Source organism: Poromitra crassiceps (assembly GCF_964638095.1).
Source record: "Poromitra crassiceps genome assembly, chromosome: 2".
Lineage (NCBI taxonomy): Eukaryota > Metazoa > Chordata > Actinopteri > Beryciformes > Melamphaidae > Poromitra > Poromitra crassiceps.
In genome coordinates this window covers 58943002-58967258 of record NC_139624.1, presented here as the reverse complement: position 1 = coordinate 58967258, position 24257 = coordinate 58943002, and the positions used below count along the sequence as shown (strand labels likewise).

General features: G+C 45.4%; 1 protein-coding gene across 1 annotated transcript in view; it reads right to left on the bottom strand.

The window, feature by feature from the left end:
• Positions 1 to 20: 20 nt before the first annotated feature.
• The window catches only part of syt1a (synaptotagmin Ia), a gene marked incomplete at its 3' end in the record, with an annotated part of 278817 nt that continues 254580 nt past the window's right edge, over positions 21 to 24257 (bottom strand). The window contains exons 8-9 of the mRNA XM_083632089.1: positions 7278 to 7411; positions 21 to 227 (exon numbers count right to left, since the gene is read on the bottom strand). Of these exons, the coding sequence (XP_083488215.1) occupies positions 21 to 227; positions 7278 to 7411 (341 nt within the window). The remainder of the gene's footprint in view (positions 228 to 7277; positions 7412 to 24257) is intronic.

Below are 24257 nucleotides of genomic sequence, written 5' to 3'. Positions count from 1 at the left end.
AGGTTCTGAAAGGGCCCCGCCTATTTCTTGGTGGAGAGCTGAGCGTCCACCTCCTCCTCGGGCTTCAGCACGTGCCACTGGGCGATGGGTCTCCTGGGGTTGGCCAGCATGTCAGACCAGTGGCGCAGTTCCGTCCCCGAGCTGTTGAGGCCCACAAAGACCTTGCCGATGGCATCGTTCTTGCCGATCTTGTCATAGTCCAGAACAGTTACAACAATTTGCACTTTCTGTAAGGGGGGAGGGGAGGTGGAAGAATCAAGAAAGAAAGAAAGAAAGACAGAATAATAATAAATGTGTTTGCGGAATGAAAACGTTGCCGCCACATCGATTGGGTGTGACAACGCCGGGGTTTGATGAATCACAGACAGCTGGAATAACTCAAGTTGGAAGAGGTACTTTCACATTATACTCCTGAGACAGATTGGTCTGTCTCATTGCTGTGGTGTTGCTGCACGGCACTCTCCACAGATCACCTGTCAATCAAACAGTGCGGGCGGGGCGTGTATTTTCTGATGATGCAGTTTCTCCAGAGACTGTTAAGAAGAACGAGGCGGTCCAAGTGCGAGTCAATTCCTGTATCTGTGTCACGTGGGTTTCGCCACAGCCCCGCCCCTTTAGGAGACTTGGGGCAGGTCCTGAGTCTAACGTGAGCACAGATTATGACTGATTCTTTTGCCCCATAGTCACCAAAGTAAATATGGGTCCCATTTTTCACAAGCCACTTCACTTCTCAATATTCTGACACTAAAATGGGATTTTTCAAACAGACAAATCAGAAGAAAATGTACTTTGTTCAAGACCTGTCTCAGCAACACACTCTCGCGAGATGTGGCCACAGATCTTATCTTAGCAGCGAACAATTAGTTAAAACCAGAGATGGGAAAAGTACTGACATTCTGTACTTGAGTAGAAGTACAGTTACTTGTGTAAAAAACTACTCTGGTAAAAGTAGAAGTACTGATTCAATTATTTTACTCAAGTAAAAGTAAAAAAGTACAGGCTCTGAAATGTACCCAACAAGTAAAAGTAAAAGTATTTTTACCGTAACTTTCTGAATGACTGAACCTCACATCATAGAATATAATTTGAGGATAAAAGATCCCCTACAAATGTTTTACACATCTTAAAACTCTACTTTAAATAGTGTGCTATGGTTTTTCCACACAAAAACCCCCCCATTAAAATCATATCTAGTCCTCCCTCATTAATATTTCCATGATATATGAATGTGCAAATAGTTAGACAAGTTTAACTGCTGGATACAAGGTGTCCCTTACAAAGTGCAGAATCACAATACTCGAGACTGATATGATACTGATACCTAATGGATAAGGAACTGAATGTCCACAGGTTGATCACATTCACAAATTCAAGGTTTATTATTAAGACAGAACTGTCTCTGGTGTTAGAACACCACCATATTCCATATTAGCTGAATGTTGACAGTGCACAAACTGAATGTATGTGTTAGAACAACACCATAAGGGGCCATGCACGCAGGGAGCGGTTATTTAAAAAAGAACGATTGGAAAAGCCAGATTATTGGCAACTCTGGCAGCAGCGATATGAAAATCCTCCTCTCCTGGGAGAAGACTCGAGGTGGGAGGAGTGAAGAGGAGCAGGGCACTTTTCCTGTTAAACTTTCCTCAGCTTTCAGCGCCCAGAGCGCTGCGCTAAAAAAAACACCACCAGGTTTTAAACGCGATGAAATGCTTCTTGAAAGAGATGCGCGCTAAGCGCGTACTTATAGAGAATGAATTGCAAAAAGAGGAGCGCTAATAAGTGCTGGCTGTCTGCACGGCTCCTAATGTCTGCGTGTGTCTCCCCTCAGAGAACATCCGTGTTTCTCTTCTTTGTCCACGCCCCGGAGGAGTGCCAAGTCATACTATTGGCGGAGCTGGAATGAGCTTTTATCAGCAGCGCTGGGAAACTCGTCTATTACTGCTCCGTTCTCCCGTTTCTACTCGTTTTTAAATTACATTCTCGTGCATTTAAACAAAAGTAACGAACCTGTTTTGAAAATGTACACAAGTAAAAGTACAGATACTTGTGTTAAAATGTAACGAGTAAAAGTAAAAAGTCGTCAGAAAATTAAATACTCAAGTAAAGTACAGATACTCGAAAAATCTACTTAAGTACAGTAACGAAGTATTTGTACTTCGTTACTTCCCATCTCTGGTTAAAACTACATGTGAAGTTCGCAGATGTAGTAGCCAAATCTGTCGATGGGGGGGGTGTTTACTGTATATGTGTGGTATTTATTCAGTTTTAGGAAATCCCGATCTCTCGCCAGGTCGTTCACAACACTTCCAAACGAGGTCGGGGATGGGGGCGGGCAGGGGATAAACGGCCTCAGGGGGGAGAGGTGACCACGGCGCATCTTGATAGTGTATAAATTATCTTTGGTTTCTTTTTCTTTGCCTGTTCAGCCATGGTGGTGGCTGTTGCTGCTCATGCTGACTACCCAGCTATTCTAGTACTGTTGATTCCAAACAAATCAGAAATGCAGGATTTCCCCTGGTTCCCCAGGTGTTCAGAACAGCAAATACAGTAGAACAGCTTTCAGCGACTGGCTACAGGTTGAGTCACTAATTATGTGTTATATCAATCAGTGATATCGAGTAGAAAAATGGGCATATATTTATATCAAAATGTCACGGATTATTACTTTAAGTAGCTCAGTAATGTAGGATCGCGATGCTCGTTCAGACATAAGTGTTCATTAACAGTAAATGACATCCCAGACCAGGCCTCAATCATTTTCAGAGCCAAACACAGCAGATTGGCTGATTACTCTGAGGTCCGAGCCTCAGTCACGGCATGCGTTTATTCAAAGGGCGTTGGAAAAGACAAGTGACCTGCCACGTGGGCGTCGACCTGCCACGTGGGCGTCGAGCGCTGCCAGGGAATATGAATTATTGCACAAAGAGCTCTGATTGCGTTTCGATCCACTGGCGCGCTGAAATGGGGCCGCCGCCATGTGCACGCGCACCGAGCCGCTGTTCTAAAAGAGCATGCCTAACACGGCGTGTAATGGAATAGGCAATACGCTTCCCAGACGGCCGGTTGGGGTTAGTTGGTTTTTAAAGGGAGAGTTTACCTTCCAATGGCTCACAAAGCACTGAAACAAGTCATTCTTTGATTGGGAATTAGCAGCCCCCTTGATGATTATTACTGGTTAGTCTTTGTATTGTTTTGCTCTTTGCTCTACTTGTGGCACTAATGATAATAATATCAATGATAATAATAATTGGGCGTCTGGGTAGTGCAGTGGTAGATTGCCTGCGAGGGTCGCAGGTTCGAGCCCCCATGTTACTGTACCTCGGTTAGGCTTCCATACAGGCACAATTAGCCGTATGGAAGGGGAGGGGAACTGGGGGGAATAGCGTGATCCTCCCACACACTACGACCTGTCAGCTGAAAAGAAGTGACCACGATGTGCTAGTCTACAACTCTCAGTCCAGATCGGCGGCAGAAGGGGTGGAGCAACGACCAGTATAGAATTGGCCAAATACAACACATTCACTGCCAACCGTTTTTTCAATACTGTAGGTAGCTTCTGCCAAGGGTTTTTTTGAGGATTCTGGCTCATCTTTCAAGAGCCGAGGATTATTTTCTGCTAGGACTTTGTGAACACAAAATATCTCAAAAGAACTAATAGAATGTGTGCTTTCTCTGTCTAAAAGAGTTAGTTTGTAGAGTTAGTAGTTATGTAGGCATTAGCAGTTGAATACAGCATGGTTTCAGCGTCTGAGAAGGAAAGCTGAGAAAAATGCATTTTTGTGAAATTCGATAGAACAGTCACTTTAACTATTTATTTTTGGCATCAGTAAGACATCAGACATCTAAACAATAGTTCTGAACAGTAATTTCCTCCATAACAGCACCCCCACCCCCCTCTCCTTCAAACTCCTCCCTCCGTGGGTGTGTCTCTGGTGGCTTTGCAGCGTTTGTGACACAGGCAAGTCTCTGCCTGTCTGTGCTGCCTGGCTGCTGGCGGCCGCTCGTCGGGCGAGTCTGGATGGGGCTCGTTCGTTTCTGGGTTTTCGGTTGTGAGCTCAGCTGGCATGAAGCTGCGTGCGATTCTGGGCTTTCTGCTGGTGTTTCAAAGTGTGTTGCACCCAGAATCTATTTTTGGAATGCCCCACCGCCAGCTCCCAGCGCGAAAGCGAAAGCGTTTTCGCCAATCCATTTTCATGAGAATGGCTTCCTCACGCTGCTGTTTTTGATTGGCTTTCTCTAGTCTGGAGAGCACTGTCGCCACTTAGTGGGTCGGTAAAATAGGTTATACACATTCAATAGCTCCCATATTTTTATAGGAGATGTAAAAGGGTTTGATCCACGTCCCACCGTCAAATTTTTTTTTTTTTTTTTTGACAAGATAACTCGTCCACGGCAGTCAACCGTTGGATTTTTTTTGACGAGATAACTCGTTGACGGCAGTGGGAAGAAATGGTTGAAAAATAGATTGAAATCAAAGTAGTAAAAATGCAATGATTCAAAAGCAGTTTGCTGTATTTTTATATTAATTTCAAGTTTCATCGTGAAGTCATCCATGAGATTTTGCCACTCAAAAACACCTCTTATGTGGCGCTGCAGATGTGGATGCCAGATGCCAGGTTGTCATTTTATGGTTTTGAGGCGAGTCTTTTGTGAGTCTAGGGGCCATCATGGCAATAATGTGAGCATGTAAGAGCCTATACATGGAGACACATGATGGAAAGCAGAATGGTGTCATTGAGCATTGCACAGTCCATTCGTGCTGAGGAGGATAGAACTACCCTAGTCGAAAGTAAATGTCCTACTGTATGAGATAGACCAATTAAAAAGCAGCATTTATAATTGCCACATCCATTTAAAAAACAATTGAGATGTTTAGATGAATTGTGCCGAAAGCACCAAAGTCAAGTTTAACTCAAATCGTACATTCAGCCTCTGCTGTTAAAAGTAGTTAATTTGCAATTCTATGTTAGCAGAAATAGTAACCGCTAACCAGATTGGAAATTTTTGAATAAAAAATGTCTGCTGATTAGCAGATTAAATTTAAGTTGTTTTTTCCTAAAACTTTTGAAAGAGGTGGAAGTATGGGAATGAGTGTCCAGGACCAGATTTCATCATTAATCAGATTCAGTATAGCCAGTGGAGGATTTTTTAACAATTATGTTTTACAAGTACTTTAAGGAGGCTAGTCTGCATTGCACCTCTGGGACATGAGTCGCATACTGGATATAATATTGCTGCAAAGGTCCTTGACTGATGGATGACAGTCAATTGGTTTTAGGGAGAGGAATCCAATTTCATGAAGTGTGTTTTCAACTCACATGGTGCTCCCACAACCTTCACGAAGCTGTTCGATGCGCCTAATCAATGAAGCATTTACAACTCAATCAATGCTATAATAATTATTTAATGATTATCCTGGCTGTTGGTAATACGATAAGCAAAATAAATATATATACACAACACATTGTTATATGAGCAGAGTGAATGAGGGGTTGATTTGGAAGAGTCTGATTGGAATCAACACAGTTTAACTTTAAATTGAATCTGAGGCTCGTGGAGCCAAAATCGTGATTTGTGAACCGCGACGTGTTTAATCAATTTGACTCAATTATGGTTTTGCCCGGAGCGATAATGCTGTTCAACTTCATTGCTATTCCTTCCTGGCAGAGTTTGTGCTTTCTTCATCTTTTCTTTTATCATTTTCTGGAAATAGAATTGTGGTTTTCTCCGATGATGTACAGAACAAATTGCCTAACGGACAATAAATATATCATTCATCCCCCCCCTTTTTAATCAAGTTATTTTCTGATCCCCAATTGTACCAGGCCAATCAATTCCCCCTGTCATTGCTCCACCCCCTCTGTCGATCTGGGTTGAGTTGTAGACTAGCACATGCTTCCTCCAATACATGTGCAGTCGCCAGCCACTTCTTTTAACCTGACAGCGACGAGTTTCACCGGAAGGATCACGCTATTCCCCCCAGTTCCCCTCCCGAACAGGTGCCCAGACTGATCAGAGGACACACTAGTGCAGCAACCAGGACACATCCTACTACTATAATTGGAGAGCCGTATCCGTGTGTGTGTGTGTGTGTGTGTGTGTGTGTGTGTGTGTGTGTGTGTGTGTGTGTGTGTGTGTATGTGGAAGTTGGAAGGTCTGATCATCTCCAAACTTTGCCGAAACACTTTTCAGGCATCTGGCATGAAACTGGCACGGGAAAAAAAGTGGCCATAGCGGGCGTTACGGCAAAGATTTAGATTTTAAATGGCCATAACTCGCACACCATTGCTCCGATCACCTCCAACATGGGGAGTGCACTTAGGGGGACCTGATGGAGTGCAGCGTTACCTATTGTCAAAACAAAAAGCGGTTTATCTCGAAAACTGTTCATCCAATCGACTTCAACCTTGGGGAGTGTGCTGCTAAAAACTGCTAAAAGTCACAGCGCCACCTACTGGCAACACAAAAAGCAGTTTACCTCTAGAACATTCATCCGATCCACTTCAACCTTGGGGAGTGCGCTGCTAGGAACACAACGGAGTGTGGTGCCCAATTTCGGACACGCACATAGTCATAGCGCCACCTACTGGCAACATAAAAAGCAGTTTACCTCTAGAATGTTTATCTGATCGATTTCAAACTTGGGGAGTGCAGTGTCGAATTTCGGCATGAGTTCACACCCCAGGTCACACCAAAGTGCAGCCATGGTGCATCGTCTCCAGAGTCTCCACCCTAGAAATGAGTGTGAGAGGCATGCGCTAATTTCTAGTACCCTTAATCCGGCTTCCCACCTGCAGACACGGCCAATTGTGGCTGTATGGATGCCCGACCAAGCTGGAGGTAACACGCGGGCTCGAACCTGCGACTCTCGTGTTGGTAGGCAGGGAATCTACCTCTGCACTACCTGAAACTCTCTCGGGTCGTGCATGTTTTTGTTTTTATTTTATTTTATTTTAAAATTTTTATAACAAACAAAACAAACAGGCTCAGACACAAGAAAAGAAAAGAAACAAAAACATACGAACATAATCAACATTCAATATTACAGTGGTGCCATGCAAGGTGCTTATGTGCTTGTAAGCGATGTACTTATTTCCTGCAAGGGGTCTATAGGAAACCAGCTGGGCGATTCAGCCCCCGCCCCTAACCTCATCGAGGTACTAGGTAGACTAAAAACGGGTCCCATATCTTAGAAATTTTCTACGTGAGTTGGTTTTCAGGAAACTGAGTCTCTCCATCCTTATCTCGGGTCGTGCATGTTGATGAGAACATACCTGGATTTGTTCAAATGGTACTTCAAAGCTGAAGGACTCGTTGTAGTAAGGGTTGAGGGTGTTCTTCTTGATTGTCGTCTTCTTCTTCTTCAGCCGCTTGCCGTTCTGCATCAGGTGGATCTTCACATACGGATCTGTGGGGAAAGAGAAGGATGTGCAAATGTTCTCATTAAAGATTTTCTGTAACTGTGCAGCCAAGGGGCAACCTCCAACTCTGAAGAATTAAGCCAATGCTGAAGTACATTCAACCTGCACTGTTTCTAATGGCCAGCAGGGGGCGAATCCAATCTTCTTCAATACAGCATGATGTTCATTTAGTAAATTATGGTCCCATTAAAGGCTCATTCCTGCTCGTTTATGTCCCTTTCAAGCTATGTAACCATCACTGCTTGTTAAGAAACACATCCACTAGAGGGCAGTAGAGAGTCAAGAGTGTGTGTGTATACTGATCCGTTTCGTCTGTAGCCACAAAGTTCAGAAAACATGCATACTTAGGCACAAAATGAAAGCAGAGTACAGACAGAAGGCTCCATTCATATCCATATCCATATTTAACGTTGAGCATAATTGAGCTTTTAAAGTAAAGAAGATGATGAAAGAGACTGTTACGTTGAGCATAATTGAGCCTTTAGTATGTATGTTTATGACTATGTTTTGGGCCGTGATTGACAGGTCGCCTGTCCAGTGCAGCTCGCCGATCGCGGACCAATAGCAGGCGGCGCTGTGGATACATTAACACTTCCAAAACAACTGATGGGAGTGCCATTCCTCATTAAACAGCCTCTTTCCATTTGTCCAAAACGTCGTCTCAAGTCTCGAGTGTGTGATAACAGTGCTGTCAGAGGTTTATTATTATGAATCATGGTGTTGGGCTTCCCTCACTGATTTGTTTACATCCTCCAGACCTCCACTCAACTCAAATGCTAATCACAAGCTAAAGAGTTAGCGACTTTTTACAATTAAATTCAAAATACTTTATTAGTCCCTTGAGGGGCTTGGTTGAGGTGAGGAGGGGGGGGGGAATTAGGAGAGGACAGTCAAACTGTGAAAGCAATACTGATTTGAATTCAAGTTCTGCATAGAAATCCACGGGACATCCCAGGAGTCCAGAGCTGGGTGGGTGACATGGATGCAGGGCCATGCTCCGCCTAACTTATATGAAAATTATGATGCCACATATTTGATCTAATCTCCGCTCTTGTAGAGCCCACAATCATGAAAGCAATGCAAGCCAGATGAAAAAGATCTAATGAAAATCGCTTCGTGCCATTTATCATTGAAGACAACATGCTGCTGCGTGGACGACAAAAACAAATAACGGCAATAATCTCTGAGATGATAATGAGCTAGTCAGTGGCCTGAGGCGAACAATATCCCCCCTAACTGCTGCTCAGAACATGAATATGGAGCAAGACTTTGAATCAGTGTGTATAATTACTCGTTGAAACACCGCTTGCACGATAATCTGGATTTATCTCTGGATCCCATATGCGAAAAGTCTTTATTAGGCTTTGCATTTTTTATGTGTGGGTAGGGCGGGGGGGGGGGGGGGGGATCAGTTTTCAGTAGGAACATCTGTGGGATTCCTAGTAATGGCAAATATTGGGGTAAGCTTTAGCTCCTTTAATCTTTTATCCAATTTAGGGGGATAATCGGTGATTGCAGACTGGCGGCCCATGAATACAGAGAGAAAACTGCCGATACACAGCCAGGGAAAAAAAGTACAAGAATAGATGCCAGAGATGTGGGTGCGAAAGTAAAGGCTTGAGAGAGAGAGAGAGAGAGAGAGAGAGAGAGAGAGAGAGAGAGAGAGAGAGAGAGAGAGAGAGAGAGAGAGAGAGAGAGAGAGAGAGAGAGAGAGAGAGAGAGAGAGAGAGAGAGAGAGAGACGATGCGCTCTAATGGGGGCACGGTGGCTCAGTGGTAGAGCTGTCGCCTCGCAGTCAGAAGGTCCTGAGTTCGATTCTCGCCTGGGACACTGTGGGCGCTGTGGTTGTGTTCCCCCCCATATCTTCAGTGCCTACTGCCCAGGTGGGGTATCTCGTCGTAAGGGCCTTTCTGTCTGTGTGGAGTTTGCATGTTCTCCCCGTGCTCCCCCAGGGGGGTTCCTCCGTATATAACCCCCCCCCCCCATTAAAAACATGCAGAAGATCAGATCGTCATCGTCATCTGACCAGTGACGACAACATCCGAAGTCGGTCCCCGGGCGCTGTACGAGAAAAAGCGACCACTGCTCCTGGCCTGCCCCCTGGAGGAAAGGACAAAGCCAGGATGGGTTAAATGCAGAGGACAAATTTCACCGGCCACCGTCAGCATGTGTGTGTTGTGGCCCTCCGTGCATGTGTTGATTGTAATCGTGTGACAATAAAGACGGGCTTGTCCGTCTGAAATCGTGTTTTTTAATGGGGTGGGTGTCCATTATTGCCCTCCTGCTGAGAAGACATGGAGTGCCGGGATGATAAAAACAGAGTGCGGCTGAAGCGTGTGTGTGTTGTGAATTTGTATCCAGCAGTATCTAAATGAAGTAAGGGTTAATGCACGACGAGGGACTTCGCGGAGCCAACCATCCTCGGCTTCGCCTCGGACGGTTCACGCCTCCACGTCGTCCCTTAAAAAGTGATAATGGACACCTCGAAGTGCATTAACCCGCTTATACCATGGTCACTTGCCAAAGAAACAAAACAAGACCATTCATTTAAATTTCCATGCATTTTGCAATCAAAATGTAGTTTTCATAACCTTGAATATGAGTTGAGAACCGGCGAGACCAAATAGTCCCCTCGGCTGCTCAATATTAGGCTATCATTGGATAAAATGGCCACTTAGTGCTTGCTGCACCTGGCACAATCCTCGAGTCAAGCTAACTAATAATTTGGCCAATTGTAGCCTATGTAACAACATACAAAATAAAACGGCAATGTCTAAGAATGCAACGCCATGTAACTGGGTCGTTTAAACTCGCATTCCAGGGAATTGCGTTAACGTCTGCGGGTCTTATAAGACGTAAATGGCGCGAGGCAGGAGTAGAGTGAAAACTTACCCCGCTAGCCTGGCGCTTCTGGCTCATACGAGCGCATTAGCGCCCGGCGAACGTCACGCATTTTCCCATTTTACACTGTGACATTTTCACGTCTAGGTCTAAATGCCGGCTCCTACCTGAGTCTTCACGTGAAGTGAAGACGCTATCCGATGTAAAACATCCTCTTCTTTTAATGAGAGGAGCACCTCGAGCAACCCGGAAGTCGTTGTTCCGGGTTGCTTCAGATCAGAGAAGAAGAAGAAGCGGTGCTCCAGATAAATGCTTTTCGGTTTTTGAGAGACAGAAAAGTGGATTTTATGCAACAATTTGGATGCAACAACTAGGTGTCATTAAAAGAAGAGGATGTTTTACATCGGATAGCGTCTTCACTTCACGTGAAGACTCAGGTAGGAGCCGGCATTTAGACCTAGACGTGAAAATGTCACAGTGTAAAATGGGAAAATGCGTGACGTTCGCCGGGCGCTAATGCGCTCGTATGAGCCAGAAGCGCCCGGCTAGCGGGGTAAAGTGAAAACTATCTGCTTTCAGTATGTTGGAGTCCAGGTATGTTTTGTACAAGGACGTCTCTCAGTGTGTTACTGTTAAAGGAGAATTTCGTTTTTTTTTTCAACCTGGACCCTATTTTCCACACTGTATGTGTCTAATAAACTCATCGTGACATATTTTTTTCAAATTGGTCGAGTACTCACCGAGATAGCCTTGTTTACAGCTCGAGCAATGTGCCCAAACAACTATCAGTGTAACTACACAGGGCAATCCCGCACCGCATCGTCAATACACGTTCGCTAATAAAACTGCTTGTTTTGCCGTCTGCGGGAAGGCTCAAACTGTCAATAGTGTTTGGCAACATGGAAACGACTCTATACATGAGTATTATTCTCCGGGGTTTACTGTGGGACAGAGAAAATGTGCGTATGAAGAGGCGAGAGGAGAGAGAGATAAAGGAGGACAGCACAGCGCTGTTGACACAGTGCAAGCTTCCCTGCTCCTGTCGCTCGCTCTCTCTCTCTCTCTCTCTCTTTCCTCACCTGTTCACGCCCATTTTCTCTGTCCGGAGAGTCGTTTCCATGTTGCCAAACACTAATTGACAGTGGCTTTTAATGGCTCAGAGCCGGCTTCTGTCAGGGGAGGGAAATCTCCGAAACGAAAATCAAAATTGTAAATAAGAGTTATTTTTGATAAACTGAGCACACAGGGGTGATTTAAATAGTTACTTTGACCGACTCAATTTTTTTCTCAACTTAGAAAAGTGCCATATTAACCCTTAATGGGGGTATAGAGCTCAAACTGCTCTCTTGATAACTCTGTTGAAACTATGGCGCATTGATATGAATGGTGAACAGACCATTTGGCTGAACGACTTTACCAACTGTACATTATCACTTTTTAATGGACACCTTGCAGCCAATCAGAATCGAGTATTCACCCAGACCACGGTATAACAGAATGTATCCAACAGTATCTACTGTAAATGAACAGAATGCGTCCAGCAGTATCTAAATGAACAGAATGTGTCCAGCAGTATCTAAATGAACAGAATGTATCCAACAGTATATAGATGAACAATGAATGAATGCAGCTGAATCTTGAATCTTGAATCATGAATCCTCTCTCTCTCTCGTAACTCTCGTAACGGGACAAGCCCCGTCTTTTATTGTCACACGAACACCACAATACATGCATGCGGCCACAACACACTCATGCTGACGGTGGCCGGTGAAAAGTGTCCTCTGCATTTAACCCATCCAGGCATGTCCTTTCCTCCGGGGGGCAGGCCAGGAGCAGCGGTCGCTTTCTCGTACAGCGCCCGGGGACCAACTTCGGATGTTGTCGTCACTGGTCGGATGACGATGACGATCTGATCTTCTGCATGTTTTTAGTGGTGGGGTTATATACGGAGGAACCCCCCACTGTCATATGGTGCATTCGGAAATAGCAGAGCGCACTCTGGCACAAACTGGACCGTTCGTAAATTGGGAGCGCTGTTGGAATACAGCGCTCGGTTATTCAGAGCGCTACACTCTCGGAGTGGCAGAGTGCACTCTCTGCACTCCGTCTGAGGAGATGGTGTGTCAGAACACCAAGAGATGATGAACTGCTAAAATGGTTAAAAAACACAGGGGAAGAGAAGAGAACGGAGGAGAGGAGCTGAGAGCAGATAAGAGTGAGCTGTTTGTATGTGTAGCAGTTAGCTGACTGCTAGCCAGTAGTGACCTGTGTGTTTCTCAAACTAATGACCTGTTCGTTAATTCATACAGAAAGAGCACGCTCTGCCTCTTTGAGCAGCCGCACTCTCATTTTCGTGCAGAGCGTCAGATTGGTTTTCCGAACGCACCCATAGGGCTCCATTGTTGCAACGGCCTAAAGACAGGGCTTAGCACCCGGCGCAGCACAGATTAGTGGGCGTGGACCAGCGCACTCGATATTTTGGTGTCGGCGCTACACGCGGCCTTAAGCATTATAACCACGCCTTTTAAGCGTAAAATTATGCACAACCTGCTCATTGGAGAAGTGCAGTAAACAAATCATAAAGCTTCCCTTTTAAGCCCCAATTCCACGGAGCGATCCAGTCCAGTCAGAAAAGCCGACCAAAGCGATCTGAGCTCCCCCCCTCCCTCTTTTCATCCCCGTCTGTCTCCATATATATTATTCCATATTATTATGCTTCTCAAACCAATCTCACTGCAGTTTAAATACGGCAAGCATGTAAATATGCTACACTATAGCAAGATGAAAGTTTCAAAGTGAAAAGAATGTTCTAAATGCATCGACTAGAAAAATATAGCCTATCCCTGGATGTCAGTTTGGGCAGAATTATCGTTTTCTCTCTTTTCTTCTCCCCCGCTGCACATCACAGCACAGGCGCACAGGCTAAATGATGCGACATAAATATAGCCTACATTATGTAAAGTCATGGCATAAATGTGTTTTTATTGGTAAAAGTATGTATGAAGTAAGCTAAGTCTTGTTGGAGCGGACATCACAGTACAACTGTGTTACTCATCTATATCATGTTGTATTTGCGACGGATATATATACCACCTGGATTACATGTTTCACATAGGGTTGTGTTTGGATTTTAATGTTTTATTTTGTCCAATATAGAAATGTTCTAGAATTGCATGTTGTGTTAACAGAAATATTATTTATATCAACCACTTAGCCTATTTAGGCTGATTTGGTTGCTATTTATTGTTGAAATGTATTAGCCTCAATGCATGCTGGGAGATTTCACATGTCCGGCACAGTGAATATTTGTTTGGGCAGAATGATATAATTTTCTCTCGCATTTTCTTCTACCCCACTGCACAGGTAGGATGATGCAACAGCCTCTGAATGAAAGGGGCTCAAAACTGTCATGTTATAAAAAACTGTCATGTTGTTATACTACGTACGGTATAACAACTTTTTTTCATCGGTCGTTGTGCCTGTCTGAGAGAGAGAGAGAGGGGGAGAGAGTAATATCCGCGGTGCACTGAATAAGGCCTGGTTTTGAAAAGCGCTAAGCGCTAAATTAGCGCCAGGGCGGAAAACAGCGTTAGGCCGGTATTTAAGGCCGAAACGCCCATTCTGGCCTATTCTGGCACTGCGCCACGCCTCTTCGGCGTAAAGCGCATTTCGGGGCCTAAAACCATGATGCTATCTCCCCAAGGCAGGCAAGGCGCGTATTTTTGCGTTTAACGCCAGTTTTTGTGCCTATGGCCAGTGGGAAGATAGGGGGCATAGTGTGTATCAAAGGGCAGTATGAGCCCGTTATCTGCTGCTTTCATCAATGGACACTTCCACCAGTGAATTCTCTAAGGCTGGAAATCTTGCCAACAAAACTTTAAAAGCTTTGCATTTTAAAGGGCTAAACTGTGTGATTCTCTTGTTTTTCAATTTTGGCGACATCTTTGGTACCAAGCGTTCATTGTTGTGTTGTTTCTGCGCTTCACCTGTCAATCAAACAGTGTCCAGTACTGTGACCTCTTCTTCCTTGGATTTTCTGTTGATGCAGTTTGAGTTTCTGGAGGCGGTGCTCTCTTCTTCGTCTGTTCAGCCATGGTGGCTATCGCTGCTCATGCTACAGTAACTACAATGCCACTTCTTCTTCTAGTTATTCCAAATAAACCGCTGTTGCTGTTTGTAAAAAATCACACCTGTTATGTTTAAAGGGGCGGCTGTGGCTCAGGAGGTAGAGCGGGTCACTAATAATCAGAAGGTTGGTGGTTCGATCCCCGGCTCCTCCAGTCCGCATGTCGAAGTGTCCTTGGGCAAGACACTGAACCCCAAATTGCTCCTGATGGCTGTGCTAGCACCCTGCGTGGCGGCTTGCCGCCTTTGGTGTGTGAATGGGTGAATGTAGGCACATTGTAAAGCGCTTTGGATAAAAGCGCTATATACAGTAAATGCAGTCCATTTACCAGTCCATTTTACCATGTTTTCAGTGCTGCTTTTCTGTTTGTCTGTTTGTTAGCAGGATTACGGACAAACTGATGGGCCAATTTTCATGAAACTGCAAGGGTGTAGCATGGACCAAGGAAGGACCCAATACATTTTGGGTTCTGATCTGACTCACATATGCACATCATAGCAGACTGGATTATTGGACTTGGCGGAAGTCTGCACTCTCCGAGTGCACTTCTAGTTGCATATGTATTTGGTGAAACATGGCTGCAACTACCAATACCTGCCATGTCTCTTGTATAGGTCATGTGATTAGATACCAAGATTTTTTTGCCTCTGTCCCACCTCTGTGTTGGAGCCAAGACTACCTCCTAGACCCCCCCCCCCCCCCCACACACACACACACACACCTGAAACTGTGCTTGAATACACACAACAGCTGAATGGGGTTATGACCCTTTCTCAGGCTGAAAGAAAAAAAGATGTGGCGCCTCATCCCAGCTATCCGGATGCCTCTTATCTCTCTGACCAGCAGATGAGGGTCTGGCATTATTGGGTTTTGGGAGGCTCGCCGTTACTCATATCCGGGCCATTTTGCCGTCTAATCCCAGACGGATGTAATCTCTCACATTTTATGGATCAGTGGCTGTTGCGAGTGCGCTTTCCCCGCATAGGTGGACAATATAGAGGCACGTGTTCACTATCCTGAGGCTTACTCATCTGCGTCCTGCATGGACCTTGGCCACGGTGCTATGGCGCGGTGCGCTTGCCAACGGGCTAAATGTTCCCCTCAGGGGGTTAGAAGCAGGTTCCTGGAGTGGAGAAGCGATGAGCTGCAGCGGTAGGTAGGTGGAGCTACAGTACTGTATGGAGGATGCTGCAAAGCCTGACTGCTTTCAATTACTCATTTATGTTTTTCAGACTGTTGGTACCTGCTGTTCATTTACTCCGGTGAGGGTGGTGTCAATCACAGCGGTACGTCTCTCAGCTTCACAGACATATAAGGTGTTTGCATCTTCCTCAAGTATTTGCTTGTTAGTTGAGTGTTGAAATGGCGGCGGAGTTATGCTAAATGAGCATCAACAACAGGCATGGTTAAATATAGCTTAGCTGTCATCTTAGTTTCCCTCGCATCATTCTGGATTGGCCACGGTGGGGGGGTGCCCCCCACGGTGGGGGCACCCAGGGGTGCCTGTCGCTTTAGTTTTTCACACTCGACTCGGAGGTGAATCGCACACATGCCGCATGAACGCAGAGACACATATACTGTACAGCTTTCCCCAGATGCACACAGACACACATCGCCAAATGTACAAAGTGTAAAGGACATCTTCCTGATATTGAGCTGCAGTTTGCACAAATCCACATCTCAGTTGTCTCAAATTAGGACTGGGCGATATGGTTGAAACCAATATGACAATCATAAGGATTTCTCACAAAATATATATCACTATATGGTTCATGTATGCAAAATCATGTTAAATAATCAAATTAATCTCATTAAACCGAATGGTTCGGTGTGGTCAAACTAAACTGAAATCTTTGAATTATATTCCTACGATATCTCTCAGTTTTTAAGTAAAATTTGCTTGTCATCATCAGTTAAGACAGCCGAAATGTGTGTCACGATGGAATTAAAATATCTTCAAATCATCACGATATGATTCCACTCGTCTCGGCTCCCAGACAATTGCAGAGCGAAGCAGATAGACAGAGAACTATGCTTCCACAGAAAGATGATAAACGATAACACTGAATTATCGCCCAGCCCCTATCCCAAAGCTTAAAAATCCTTCTCTAACAACTCATCTGGTTCTCTTTATCTCCATCTCCTCCTTTGTGACATAGATTTAATAAGGGAAATCAATAAAGGATAGCAGCTTAAACCAGTTAAACTCTTCTGACCAGCATCCTCTACAAGGAAGACACTGTCAAAATAAAGTTTGCATTTCATAATCACTTTCAGATTGCTTGCTCTCTCACTGGGCCTGCTCATCAACTTAATGACCTGCAGGCCCATTGCCTTGCTGACCGGGTCTCTGAGTCCAGCCAGCCAGAGAAGCAAAACAAATAAACCCTCCAGCCGAGAGGCTTGATGGCGAGCCGGAGCACCGGGTCGGGGCAGTGCGGCTTCATTACTGCCGACACACCGCCTGCGTGCTTTGATAACCTCTCCGACTGAGGTCCATTACCTGGTTATGGGCGGCCTCACTTCCTCCTGGGACACCTTTAGAGGGAGCGGGCGGGACAAAGCACTTCTCGCTGCCGCTACCTCTATTAGCCCGCCTGTCCTCATTCCAAGCCACCGCCAGCCACTTAGCCTCTGTGTCCGTCACACATGTGCGCGCACCCACACACACAAACGGACACGCACGCACGCACACACGCACGCACACACACCCCACCCACACACACACAAACGGCTGGCTCAATCACTTTTGAAGGCCCCCTGTAGCAACACACCAAAATTGCTGGGAAGACACGACGGAAGTGAAATACACAATTTTACAACAACAATAAACAAGAATTTGTAGGCTACTGCTCCGTAGCACAAAATGACCGTCATACATCTTCAACGATTAGGCCTACTTTGTTTGGATTTCTGTCTTCCAAAGCTCACTTTCCTTTTCTCCCTCCGTTTGGGAAGACACACTTATCCCCACCTAAATCTCAAACTTTTTGTTATTGTCTTTCAAATGTAATTTTAATGTCTTTAAGTATAAATGCCATCTTAGTGTTATTTTAATATCTTATCTTCAATGTATTTTTATGCCCTCATAAAGCACTTTGAATTGCCTTGTCTGAGTGTGGTCTTTGACTGAATTTCAATCATGGAAGACTAACCTCTACAGCATAGTTTAGAGCACCCCATGCCCCTCGTCATTCAGCATGTGTAACTCCTTAGTGACATCACTGATGACATCACAATTGCTTGAGTGACATCACTGATGACATCACAATTGCTCGAGTGACATCACTGGTGACATCACAATTGCTCGAGTGACATCACTAGTGACATCACAACTGCCCCTTCTCCATTTCCCAATATCCAATCAGCTAAGGACATCTGTCTCTCTTGATCTGCTGAGCCAATCACCTAAGCGGTGGTGGTGGTATATAGAGCCCTTGCTACTACGTCATTACTCACATTTGTGCCATCATCCTCAGCTGCTGTTCATCATCACTGGAGCAGTTGTCTCGCTTACGGAGTAAATAGGCTCAAGCAAACAGCCTTCATCAGCTCCCGCGTAGGCCTCGCTTCCGTGCAGAGCGTTCCCCCTTCAGCCTGTCCATCATCAAGTCAACATCAGTCTCAAGACAAAGTTCGAGCGGCCCCATTTTGTCCAGCTTGCACCAGCGCATTATTTTCTTCACTGGGGCTCCATGGCTTCCAGCAGCCCATCGTCAGTCCAGCGTGCAGAATCCAGAGCACTTCCGCATTAGCATCCACCAGCAAATCGGCTCGATCACACCGGCCGTCCAGCGTGTGGCCAGTGTTGGGGGCATTTCCGCACCAGGGATCATCCATCGCTCTCCAGGCAACACCGGGCCCCGTCAATCGCCAAGAATTCCCCATCGCCTGTTGTCCAGCTGAGCAGCAACAGCAGCAGGATGTCATGTACTGTAGCTGCCTGACGTCGTCATGACCGCCCTAAACCGTATCTTTTCATGATTTTAATGCATTCAGAATCTCAATACTTCTTGCAAAATGCCATTGCTGATGAGTCACGTGATAAATTGTGCCGTTCAACAAGGGCAACCATAACCTAACAGGGTCGCAAATAGCACATCAGCAAGTTCATTGAAAATCCTATAACCACAAGTTGGCAATGAAACCTAGCTTCTGCCATTCACTCTGGCTGTAGCCAAATACTGCTATTAATTCACCCATGCAGGTAAAAGGGACAAGGCTTAATGAGCTATAAGTCTTTTGGTGAAAAACACTTGCATTATTATTTTCTCTCTTTTCTTCATATCGCAAAATCATATATATTGCAATGCCAGTTTCCAATATCGCACAGCCATGCAGGCTCCTCACAGGGGGGACCTGGGACGGACCGGGGTTCGAACCCGCGACCTTCCGCGTGAGGCAGCAGCGCTCACCGCTGATCCACCGTGCTTTGCTTTTAATGAAAGCGCATTGCATTGGGCGAATCTTGTGTTTCTCCTGCTAGCAATTCAGTCCATGTATCATATTGTTCGTTTCAGCTCATCAATTATCTGATCAATGCGGCCACTCCAGACCCATACAGCATTGGCGGCTAAGCTCAAAACATCATCATTGTCATCATCATCATCATCATAGTCATGGTCTGGCTTGCTGACCTTAAACATGTAGGTCATTGCTGACCTCTTATCCGTTGCTGTTCAAAGCCCCAACAGCTGTCCAATGCCCAAGCCCCAACCATGACATCTTATTCACTGTCGTCCCTTGAAGCTCATGCAGGTCGTTGCGACCTGGTCATTGCTGACCATAAACATGCTGGTCATTGCTGACCTTTTAACCACGGCTGTCCAAAGCCCAAAAAGTCGTCCAAAGTGTCCAATTTTCTGCCGCTAGGGTTCTCAATCTCAGAACAGAAGACGGCGCGTCATGGCATCGTGCAGTAGGGTGGAATTATGCGAGCCATTTTATGAGATTATAATTCTCTCAGTGTCCATTGTTCACAAGGTTTTACCGGGAGCCGATACCCGCAGACGTCTCCTCCTCTCCGAAAACAGACTCTCTAATTACAACAGGTCAAAACGCTGAATAGAGCTGAAATCACCGTTTCCCCAAACGGAATTTGCTCGAGGGCTGCAGGGCGCGAGGTTGCTAATGTTAGCTCAGCTTGTTTCTGTGTGATGCTGAGTTGGTTTCAAAGCTTTGGATTCATCCATGTTCATCGTTCACAAGGCTTCTACCCAAGCCGGATTATACTAGAGTTCCCCTCCTCTCCAAAACAAACGGACTCGATAATTGAAACGGACAAAACACTAAATGAACGGTTTGTTAAAACTCACCATTTCTTTCCAATGGAGTTCAGGAGATACAAGATGTCCGCGAGGTCTCTTTCTCTAACGTAACTAAGATGAACCAATAAGATCGAGACCTCCGATGACTAAAATCATTCATCCAGTCAAAAGATATAGTTAAAAACGACCAATAACTAAAAACTGACAGTGTTGTGACTTGAAAAAGTAAGAAAATAGTCTAGAATTGACCGGAGATCCAAGGTAACACCTGGCGCTCTGCGATGACATCATCGACAAAAAGCGATTCGCTCAAACGCTCAGTGTTATTTATATTATATAATATATGGATTTCGAGCACTTTTGAAAACATTTGTGTAACAGCAAACTATACCACTCAGCTGCTAGTCATGGCGTACATGTGTCCAGTCGACAGTCTCCAATCATCCACTCCAGAGTCCACTGCAAGGCCGGAAAAACACAAACAACTTCCATTCCACAGCCACAAGAGTCACAGGTCACATTCACTGCTCCCCCTCCTGCTGGACGTCAAAACTAATCAAAAAGGACATGGCACGAAAACCGTGTGTCTCCACAGCCAGTGTCTGCCTCAACTGAACTGAATCCACCGTACAACAGCTCAGCCGAGGGTGCGGGTGCAACTCTCCCAAAGTGACAGTACACGACTGTCAAAACAAATGAAAAAGGCCCATAATAGACATACAACACGCAATTTAAAGTAAAATCCAAGGGGAAAACGTACTTATTAACAATGGCCCACCTTTAATATTCCAAATGTCAAAATGCACAAATCAGAATGTGCATCTATTAGGAATAGAACAGATAGATAGGAAAACTATGAGAAAAATATCAAGCCAATCTGTGCCTCATACAATTTGGGATAAAGTAAGGGGGGGTCCTCCCTTCAACAACTGGGCTGCTGTCTTCATCAGCCTATGCGTCCTACATCCATCCAGAGCAAGCTGCTATATTATCAGCCCAAAGATGCCTCCTTCCATGATTGGTGGGAAGTATTAATGCATTTCGTTGGTGGTGGTCTTCTCTCCCGATCCCCGTTTGGTGCCCATGCCTGGGCAATTTGCATATAACCCCATAAGCGTCCTTGCCATTGCTTAACCTCAGTCAGCCCACGTCCTGACAATTTGCCCAACCCATTATCCCTGCATTCTGCTTAAACATCAGTGAGCCCATTTCCTGACAAGTCAGCCCCCGTCCTGACAATTTGCTCAACCCATTATCCCTGCATTCTGCTTAAACCTCAGTCAGCCCACGTCCTGACAACTTGCTCAACCCATTATCCCTGCATCCTGCTTAAACTTCAGTCAGCCCACGTCCTGACAAGTCAGCCCATGTCCTGACAACCTGCATAACCCATCATTCCGGCATTTGCATAAACCTCAATCAGCCCACGTCCTGACAATTTGCTCAACCCATTATCCCTGCATTTTGCTTAAACCTCAGTAACCCCACGTCCTGACAATTTTCTCTCGTAACGGACAAGCCCGTCTTTTATTGTCACACGAACACCACAATACATGCATGAGGCCACAACACACTCATGCTGACGGTGGCCGGTGAAAAGTGTCCTCTGGATTTAACCCATCCAGGCATGTCCTTTCCTGCGAGGGGCAGGCCAGGAGCAGTGGTCGCTTTCTCGTACAGCGCCCGGGGACCAACTTCGGATGTTGTCGTCACTGGTCGGATGACGATGACGATCTGATCTTCTGCATGTTTTTAGTGGGGGGGGTTATATACGGAGGAAACCCCCTGGGGGGTACGGGGAGAACATGCAAACTCCACACAGAGAGAAAGGCCCTTACGACGAGATAACCCACCTGGGCAGTAGGCACTGAAGATATGGGGGGGAACACAACCACAGCGCTCACAGTGTCCCAGGCGAGAATCAAACTCAGGACCTTCTAACTGTGAGGCGACAGCGCTACCGACTGCGCCACCGTACCCCTCTGCATAACCCATCATTCTGGCATTTGCATAAACCTCAATCAGCCCACGTCCTGACAATTTGCTCAACCCAGTATCCCTGCATTCTGCTTAAACCTCAGTCAGCTCACGTCTTGTCAAGTCAGCCCATGTCCTGACAATTTGCACAACCCATTATCCCGGTATTTGCATAAACCCCTGTCAACCCATGTCCTGACAATTTGCATACCCCCGGCAAGCTTCATGACCCCCCTTTCGTTATATTATCCCGTTCTAACTTTCATTTCTTTTGGGGGATTATCTATCCTATACGTCACTGACGCCCCCCCTCTCTCATCTCAAGAGGAGCGTCATCATATCATGGAGCCATACGCCACACTTAAACTGGTTATTTGTTCAATAAAGCTTGTTAAAACTTCCTACGAGTCTCTCATGATTGGTGTGGTCTTTGACTGAATTTCAATCATGGAAGACTAACCTCTACAGCATAGTTTAGAGCACCCCATGTGTACATGCCCCTCGTCATTCAGCGTGTGTAACTCCTTAGTGACATCACTGATGACCAGACAATTGTCCAAGTCCCTCTGATCCGAGTCCCAAGCGAGTCTCAAGTCAATTGGTCCCGAGTCTCAAGCAAGTCCCAAGTCTTTCCTTTTGTCGGCAAGTCAAGTCAAGTCAAGTCACAATGTTATTTCAAGTCAAGTCTCGAGTCGAGTCACAGGTTATGTCAAGTCGAGTCACAGGTTAGAAAAAATGACAAGGCAGAGATTATTTAGGCTGCAGACGTGCGCGTTCACGTTAATACGTGCTTGTTGCCAAGCAACACACTTCTCTCAGATGAGCTCGACACAGCTGACAGACAGCTCCAACTCAGCTCAAACTTATAGAGTTGTATTCAAAGCATAGGAACGTTCTCACAGCTCAATTTAACAGCGCCAACACAAGCAGTTTGATCACAAGTGCAATCAGTACTGAATGCGATGGCAGACTGCGGACTGCGGGCAGTTGACGAAGTCAGGAAGAAATTGAAAGATCTTCCGACGCATCAGCTTTTAAAAACCCGCCGACGAGCGGAGGTCCTGCGCCCAAAACGTCTATTTACAGCACATATCGATCGATATTTTTGGAGAAGATTCCGGCCGCATGACGCGCAGATCAAGATGAGACAGCTGTCAGTGAGTAGCTACGCATTTGGGTGTAACTTTTACGCCTGCTCCATACACAGACGCAGCGCATACAGGGTGCACTAGTCATAAAATTAAGTTAGTCGTAACTTTGAGTTCTACATCGGACGTAGCGTGTAAACCTAGGCGTACGCCCAGCTGGTGCACTCGGCTGATCTTGTCACAAGTCCGAGTCGAGTTTCGAGTCATTTTCTTCCAAGTCCGAGTCACGTTTCAAGTATTTACCCTTCCAAGTCCGAGTCGAGTCGGAAGTCGTCAAATTTGCGACTCGAGTCGACTCGAGTCCGAGTCCCTATGACTCGAGTCCAATTGTCTGCTGATGACATCACAATTGCTTGAGTGACATCACTGATGACATCACAATTGCTCGAGTGACATCACTGGTGACATCACAATTGCTCGAGTGACATCACTAGTGACATCACAACTGCCCCTTCTCCATTTCCCAATATCCAATCAACTAAGGACATCTGTCTCTCTTGATCTGCTGAGCCAATCACCTAAGCGGTGGTGGTGGTATATAGAGCCCTTGCTACTACGTCATTACTCACAATTGTGACATCATCCTCAGCTGCTGTTCATCATCACTGGAGCAGTTGCCTTGCCCCACCCCCTCCCCTGATCACCACCAACGTCATGGCTCCTGTAGAAATCCCTATGGGGGTATTATCTATCCTATACGTCACTGACGCCCCCCCTCTCTCATCTCAAGAGGAGCGTCATCATATCATGGAGCCATACGCCACACTTAAACTGGTTATTTGTTCAATAAAGCTTGTTAAAACTTCCTACGAGTCTCTCATGATTATATCATTAAAATTGCCTTGCCTAAAGTAACGTTATTGTTACACTATTTTCCAGTGTGATATATTCCATCTCCTCTAGACGGATCTCTGCTCTACTAAGCTAGCTTAGTTGTGACTTCAGTGTTTTCTGTAAATTACAGGCCACCACTACTGGGTGAGAGACAGACAGAGACTTGGGTCTCTGTCTTGTGTAGGAGGTTCCATTAATGTTACAATTCCTACAGATCACATAAAGAGATCATAGATTACTTGGTGCCTCTTTCAAGGAAGGAGATGTTTTTAATCAGCCTATATGTGATTAAGCCTATTCATGGAGTTAAGAGTCGATTAGACAAACTACAGAGGAAGCCGGTGTGCATTACATTTTCCATCTCTGATTCCTTCTATTCTGGATGAACTCTTTGCTTTACAGTCAGTGTTTCAGACAGTGTTCCACTTCCAGGTATTGAAAAGTTCAACATACAAATCAGTCATAAGTAAATGTATGCATGCATGTATGTATGTATGTATGTATGTATGTATGTATGTATGTACTGTATGTATGTATGTATGCAATTATCTAGAAGAGCTTTGTCTTCAAATGTGATTGTATTAGTCAGCCTATTGCGTGCACAACTTTTCTCTGGGATTTGTATGTTTTTAAGTCTTTT